The sequence below is a fragment of the Labrus mixtus genome, chromosome 5, assembly GCF_963584025.1.
Source record: "Labrus mixtus chromosome 5, fLabMix1.1, whole genome shotgun sequence".
In the NCBI taxonomy this organism is placed as follows: Eukaryota; Metazoa; Chordata; class Actinopteri; order Labriformes; family Labridae; genus Labrus; species Labrus mixtus.
Genome location: NC_083616.1, coordinates 16,665,845 through 16,673,238, shown reverse-complemented (window position 1 = coordinate 16,673,238; position 7,394 = coordinate 16,665,845). Strand labels below are relative to the sequence as shown.

At 41.5% G+C, this 7,394-nt stretch overlaps 1 protein-coding gene across 2 annotated transcripts in view; it reads left to right on the top strand.

Annotated features, from left to right (window-relative positions):
• wdfy3 (WD repeat and FYVE domain containing 3) overlaps nt 1–7,394 on the top strand; it is a 99,009-nt gene that overhangs the window by 43,976 nt on the left and 47,639 nt on the right. For both annotated transcript variants that reach the window (XM_061038170.1, XM_061038169.1), the window contains exons 12-16: nt 1,615–1,886; nt 3,004–3,201; nt 4,502–4,585; nt 6,153–6,342; nt 6,625–6,839. In XM_061038170.1, the coding sequence (XP_060894153.1) occupies nt 1,615–1,886; nt 3,004–3,201; nt 4,502–4,585; nt 6,153–6,342; nt 6,625–6,839 (959 nt within the window). The remainder of the gene's footprint in view (nt 1–1,614; nt 1,887–3,003; nt 3,202–4,501; nt 4,586–6,152; nt 6,343–6,624; nt 6,840–7,394) is intronic.

Genomic DNA, 7,394 nt, shown 5'->3' with positions numbered 1-7,394 from the left:
GCTGGTCATGTTTGATGTGCAGGAAGAGGCTGTCCTCAACATCCTGGGATTGATTGAAACAAAAAAAACTGCTGCGTCAATCGTTGTTTTAATGGAGCAGGAAATAGCCGGCTCAGCAGGGCAACGTATGATTGTTTAATCTTGAATTATTAAGTGAAACTTGTCCAATCAGTTTGCTATATGAACTGAAGATGTCAGATGTGAAAGTTCCCACATGCGGGAAAAAAAGTGGGAAAATTCCACAAAAATCCTCTGTCATGGTGTATTTGGACATAAATATATTCAAAATCACACTCAGGGATATCGTCACGGGATTTTAACATGGTAGAGGAATTTTCCTTGTTCTGATGGCACATACAGAAAACAGAAAAAAATAATAAGTGCAAAGAAACATGCTTCTGAAATAGAACATGTCTCATAATGAGAAGTAAACGATCAGCTATCATAACTTATGAACACCAGTGCAATCTAATGCAATCCGGAAGCTTCAACATTTTCAGTCTTTGTTTAAATATTGTGCTCCCCTCATGTAGGTTAATTCAGAGGAGCACCTTTCAATATGAAGCACTGTAGGCATCACCACCACCCTCTTAGTCAAGATTTGTATGCTTTTTCAAAGTTTTGAGCTTAACACAGATCTTAAACTTAGATCCTCAAGATTCTTACTTTAAAGAAACATCTTTAATGTGTTTTTTTAAACTCGGTTTCCTTTCTCCCACTGCAATAGCAGAATGAAAAAAGATAGAGTAAAGCGTTACTAAATCAGATATTGCTATGATAATAACATGCCAGTGTATTTTTAATTACCATGTGCAGGATGAACACTAATGAAGCATTTAAAGTTACAGCACCATGGTCACCATGGAGATTGTTCCACTGACAAGTTGTTGTTGTCGTCTTTAACTGAAGTGCTGGAGACAGACTGATTTATGAAAATGCAGGTGGCAGACCCTGATATTCTGAAACAATAATTTATGCTATGATAGATAATATTTTTATTCTATCATTCCAACATTTGTCATAACAAGAAAAAAATTCAAATATATTCCTTCAGAAGATTTCTTCAGTGATATCGAGACGTGTTTTTCCAGCAATAAGAGCTGAATTTCACAGTTCTCTTCTTTTCAGTTGTTTAAAACTTTGCCTGTCGGAGTCTTTTGGCTGTTTTTCAGTCCCAGGATACAGTTTTATCTGGGTTACAGTTTGATGTTTCACTTCAGGTTACAGCTAACGTGAAACCATAAAACTTGTGAAAATGTAGATAGAGAAGTGAGACAAAAAGACCCAAACGGGTTCATACATACGTCTCACCGCAAAAAAAGAACGTGACTTAAATGAACTGAATGGGACTTAATGAGGCAACGAAAACCAACAAGGGAGAAAATAATGTAGAACTAAATTTAAGAAGTCATGAAATGTAGCAGAGAAAGTAAAGTGTGAGGCTGAGTGACCTCTACAGTTTAAATCGTCCAACAACTGAAGTACTCTTGGGAAAGCTAATAAAACAGACATTGCGTTTCTGTCCGCCTGTTTTAAAAGAAGAATTAAAAGTAAGAATTAGGACTGTAGTAATGTTGGGTGAACCTGAATCATTTCTGCTCTGGTCCTCTTCAGGCCTTGTTAGCGGTGCTGCGTGAGAGTCATCGCACCCGCACGGTGTTCCGTAAGGTGGGAGGCTTCGTCTACATCACGTCTCTGCTGGTTGCCATGGAGCGCTCACTGTGCCAGCCTCCTCGACACGGCTGGGACCGAGTCAACCAGAACCAGGTCTTTGAGCTCCTGCACACCGTCTTCTGCACGCTCACCGCCGCCATGCGCTACGAGCCCGCCAACTCCCACTTCTTCCGTACGGAGATCCAGTATGATAAACTGGCAGACGCTGTGAGGTAAGATGTGTCTCAGAGGTGGTAAAACACTTTGGGGTCATCTGTGTCCCTTAAATGTAATAACTTCTTAATTCAATACTTTTAGCATTACTACTAACCACTAACCACTTTTTCATTATCATTTCAAGTTGTTAAAAAGAAAATCATTATTTTTTTTATTGCGTTTTAGTCAAATCCATATTGTATCTTTAAATTCTGTTTGTGAATGCTAAACAATTCACCAACTTAGCTTACGGTCCCTTCTTAAGACCTTCTTCAGTTTGCAGAGTTTGCCCAGGTGACCACACGATGATCTTTATGGGCATGCAAAATGTTGCATATGTCACATTATATTTATATCACTATCCCTATGGTAACCAAGCAAACTTCTGTTGAGTAAGGTCCAGCAGGTATAACTCTAAACTCAGAAAGAAATCCAGTAATCTGGCATTAGAGTTAGCCATGTTTCAAGCTAGTTCAATTAAGATGTGACTAAAGCCGTGTCTGAACATGTGGGCTGCATCCTTCAAAGGACGCAGCCTAAAAAGGACCCAGCCTTCACAGCAGCCTGTGTAGAACGCTCAGGCCAAACGGAAATGACACAGTCTGGTCTTCTGGTCTAAAATGGCACACAGTGTATCTTGGGATATGTTCTGCCCCGAAGGATGCACTGGATAGATCCTTTGTTGACCACAGAAAGAAGAGTCACATGTGCACTCCGAAGGTAGAAACCTTCAAATCTGGACATAACATTCATGTATTGATAAGAACTATATGCACTGAGCTTCATTTGTGGCTGTTCATTAAAATGCTTTACTGTAAGAATGGCGATAAATAGCATTCTGTGAACTATTAAAATGCTAATGAAGTACAGAGTGATAATTATCTAATACAGTATCACAGAACAGTGTGATTATCAGGTATTGTGTTTTCTTCATTTAAAGTAGAACTACTTTACGACCATACTAATGAGTTGTCGATGCTGGATTATGCTCTTTATTTATTTTTGTTCTCAACATACAGTCCAATATATAAAATAAGACCGAATTTGTTAAAGGTTCTGTCATACCTTTCATCAGTGCTGTGATCTGTTTTAACTGTGTTCTTTACAACTAAACTCTCCTCATGTTCCTGTCAGGCTGCTGGGCTGTTTCTCAGACACTAAGAAGCTGGGTCCGACAGGCGTGTTCCCCTCCAACGCTCAGCCTTTCCAGAGGCTGTTGGAGGACGAGGCTGCACCCGGAGGCTGTGCGGGAGACAGCGTGTGTCCGACACTTAAACACTGCAGCAAACTCTTCATCTATCTGTACAAGATGGCGACTGACTCCTTTGATAGGTCAGTGATCCACTAAAATTGTTTTTTTTTTTTTTACTCCTTGCAGTACAACCTTTTAAAAAGTAACCTATGTCAAAAGGGACATGATAGGTTTCATCATTTTCTGCCAATAAGAGCAGTGGCGTTTGCATTTGTTCTCAGAACATGCAGGATCAGAGTGCTACTTTAGTGCATGCAAAATATATTTGTATGTGAATGATGCATGTTGAATATTTAATTTGATCAAATGTATCAGAAAGCATCATACTGCAAGTGAAGTTTATAAACATTTTCTTGAACCTTTTTGTGGTAATATGAGTATAAAGTTCTATTAATTGTAAAGAAGTATGACTTTATGTGCTCCAGTTAATATTGGAAATGATTTGTGTTGAATTTATTGTATCTTATAGCAACATTACGATCAGCTACAGAGAGGGTTTATTCTGGCAAAACATATCCAACCAAAAAAGATGCTACTGAATACCACAACAAACAAAAAAAGCAGAACGTTGACTTTTTGGCTCGGTGAGCATTAAACTTGAAGGTCGGGATCAGTCAGGTCCTTCTTCTCCTGTTATATAAGTAGATACACTCTGACTGCTGGAAACTCAAAGACATTAAGTCGAGATGCTCACTGTGTTCCCTTTTACGCTGCACCGAATGGAAGTGTTGTTATGATGTCAGATTGAGAGAAATAATTAAAATAATTATTAAATGTATTAAAGTCTGTGGTCGTCATGACAACACTACCTGCCCAGCCCATGTGCAGGTGTAGCTGGCGTCCTGCATGTGCTCCAGCTGTAGCTCTGATCCTGTTTCTCCTTCAGCTTTCCACTAACAGCTTCTTTCCCTCTTTTTCTCTCTTGTTCTCTTGTTCTCCCTCCTCTAACCTCTGCCGCTGTCTGGCTGTTCATCCTCGGCCTGGTCCATCTGTACGGCTGCATGTGTGTGTGTGTGTGTGTCTGTCTGCATATGGGTGTATGTTTACCTGGGCTTGTGTGTGTGTTTAATGCCTGCATGTGTGTGTGTGTGTGTGTGTGTGTGTGCGCGCATGTTTGTGTCTGAATGTGTCTTTCTGTTTGTTTATTTCTGTGTGTGTGTGTGTGTGTGTGTGTGTGTGTGTGTGTGTGTGTGTGTGTGTGTGTGTGTGTGTGTGTGTGTGTGTGTGTGTGTGTGTGTGTGTGTGTGTGTGTGTGTGTGTGTGTGTGTGTGTGTGTGTGTGTGTGTGTGTGTGTGTGTGGGTGTGTGGGTGATTGTATATGTGCATATGTATCTGTGTGTGTGTGTGTGTGTATTTATGTGTGTGTTTGCTGCCATGCAGTCGTGCAGAGCAGGTGCCTCCCTGCCTGACTCATGAGACCTCGCTGCCCTCGCCGTGGGGCACGCCAGCACTCGCCAGGAAGAGGTAGCTACAGCGCTCTGCCACCTTCCTCCTCCTCACCCCTCCCTCCTGTTCATCCTCTCCTTCCTCACCTTCACCCTCTTCACTCCCTCCTGTTCATCATCACCTTCAGTCAAGACTGAGCACAAACACTAGCAATGATAGTAAAAACATTCAAATGAATTACAATAACATCATTTATTCCTATCTTCACTCTGTGACCAAGAGATGAAAACAGACTTGTTTCCTCTGGAAATAATCTATTTCTATAATCTATAATATATCTATAAATGAACTCGACCTTGGTGACAGCCTGTCAGAACACTTATTGTTTTTTTTTTAATACTACGACATAGAGATGCCTGGTTAGGTTAAGTAGTTGTAGATACAGTTTTGTCCTCATCAGACTCCTCCTCCTCCTCCTTTCTTGGCTCTTTGAATTTCATTAACAAGAAGAGAAACGTACTCTTCCTTAATGAGCAACAATAACTGTCAAGGTGAAACTGGGGTTCTCCTCTTAGCAACCCAGACTGCATATTTATGAGATGAACTAATGTGACATACAGAGGTGATAAGTATCCTCTTCTTGTTTGTGCACTTCACTTAAAGCAGTTTTTTGTAGACATCATTTGTTCTAGAGACTGTTTATGCATTTATGTTATCAAATCTTGTAAATAAAACAGCCACTTATTTTACTATCTGTAAACATTGTATACTTAAACAACTATTATATAGAACAGAGACATGTGTGAATTTCTACCTACAGTATGCAGGTAGTCTCCCCTGACTTTCAGCATGGAGTTTGACTACTGCCACCACCAACCAATCACGTTGTCTGTGGCTGGTAACCCTGTCGTTTCTTTTCCTAAAATAAAGCAGTTCAAATTGATAATACTCTGAAAAAATTTTTTTGAGTCACTGCCAGCTATCTTGAACATGAACAGCCCAGTTAGTTTGCTGCCCCACATCCAACCCCTCCAGCACTTTCTGCTGACTCCAGTCTTTTTCAGCCCTGCGTCTCTCCTGTGGGGGGGGTTTGTAATTTGCATCGCAGTAATACTCCTCATTTGTTTAATTACCCAACTGCAGCTCCTCTGCTGTGTGCTCCCTCACATGAGGGGGGCTATGTGCTTTTGATGGAACTGACACCATGATCTCTTAAGTGTGTGGACTGCTGACTCATGTTAAATGAAGTTGGAGTAAAAGTGTTAAATACAGAGCTTACATTGATTCAGTCATCTAATTAGTCTCCTCATTATCAGAACTTTTCCACTGAGCTGTGAAACAAAGCTTTCTTCTGGAAGAAGAGGTGAATTTAAATCTGAATATTTAGCAGCAAGTTACATATTTTACAGAAGATTAGGTCGAAGCTCTGTGAAAATAGCAGATTTATTTGATACAATCCATATTTCATTATACTTTATGGTAATTGACAAGTGATACCACTTTGGATTGAAATGCAATCATGATCATTTCATGTTGTCTTAAGCTGTATTCAAATCGTCACTTAGAACCCGACACATACAAATAAAAGTACCAGGTTTAGACAACAGGACTTTGCTAAATATGACTTTCTTGCTTTCTAATCCAGACAAGGTTACTACGGCACGTCGGGCCCTCCTGCCCCAGTCAAGGCACTGACTGACCTGAAACTGCACCTTGCCAACGCCTCCCACCCTGTTTCCTCGTCCTCTTTGTCTGACATGGTGGTCATCCACCCAGGGGCCGTCCTCGCCATTCTTGACCTGCTGCCCTCCGTCTCCTCCGACAGCCAGCCCGAGGTGAGGGAACACAGAGAGGAAATGTGCTCACATGCACTTCCTCTTTAAAGTGTGTGAAAAGGTTGTATGCAGGAAAGTGTCTCAAAGTACGTCAGAGGGAACCAGACAGTTTGTACCAGGCGTGCATGTATCTGGAAACGATGTTATTAAACGATTATTGAACTAACCAATTTAACAAGGGCGCCATTTCTTTCAAATCAATTTAATACAATGAAAATTCAACAAACTGATTCTACAATACTGTGAATCAGATATCATACTGAACTCTGTTTTGCCCCGCAGCACGCTCTTGACCTGCAGCTGGCAGTGGCCAACATCCTGCAGCTACTGGTGAACAGTGAGAGGAACCAGCAGGTTCTGTGTGAAGCCTCTCTCCACCAGCGGCTGTTGCAGCGCTGCAGTCAGGCTCTGGGTGACGAAGACCACCCGCTGCACCCCCCTCTGCAGAGGATGTTTGAGAGGCTAGCTTCTCAGGCACTGCAGCCCATGGCACTCAGGTACTGGACACTCTCTTTTTGTTAAGTTTGATAATATACTACTGTTTTATCTTGTGTTAGTCATTTCTTATAACTATAAGCGGTGTCCCCGACAAAGGATTCACATAGTTGAACCTGATAATAGGTTAGATTCTCTGCCAGAGCCGGCAGAAGACAGGGGTTTTGCAACGGCCCCGATGCATCGGAAAAACCAGTGAGAGATTAAATCTAAACATATTTAGCAAATATCAGCATGAGGACCCGGCAACATTCAGTTTGGTAACACACACTTTGACTCCTTCCGGTTGGGCTCAGAGGTGAGCTGACACAAATGACCTTGGGGAAGACTAATCTGCTTTGACAGCTTCCAGTGTGTGAAGGATGGCTGTGTATGCAGACAAAACATTGACTCTCATTTCCCGCTTGGCTAGTTAAGTGAGATGGGATGCTGGGTTTGAGGAATGGGGAAGGGGTGGGGTATTTGACATACACATGGTGGGTTCTTTTTATATGTTAATGCTCCCTCCATGGCTTATATTCCTTTCACTGTCCTAATTGTGCTGAGGGTAAATGTAT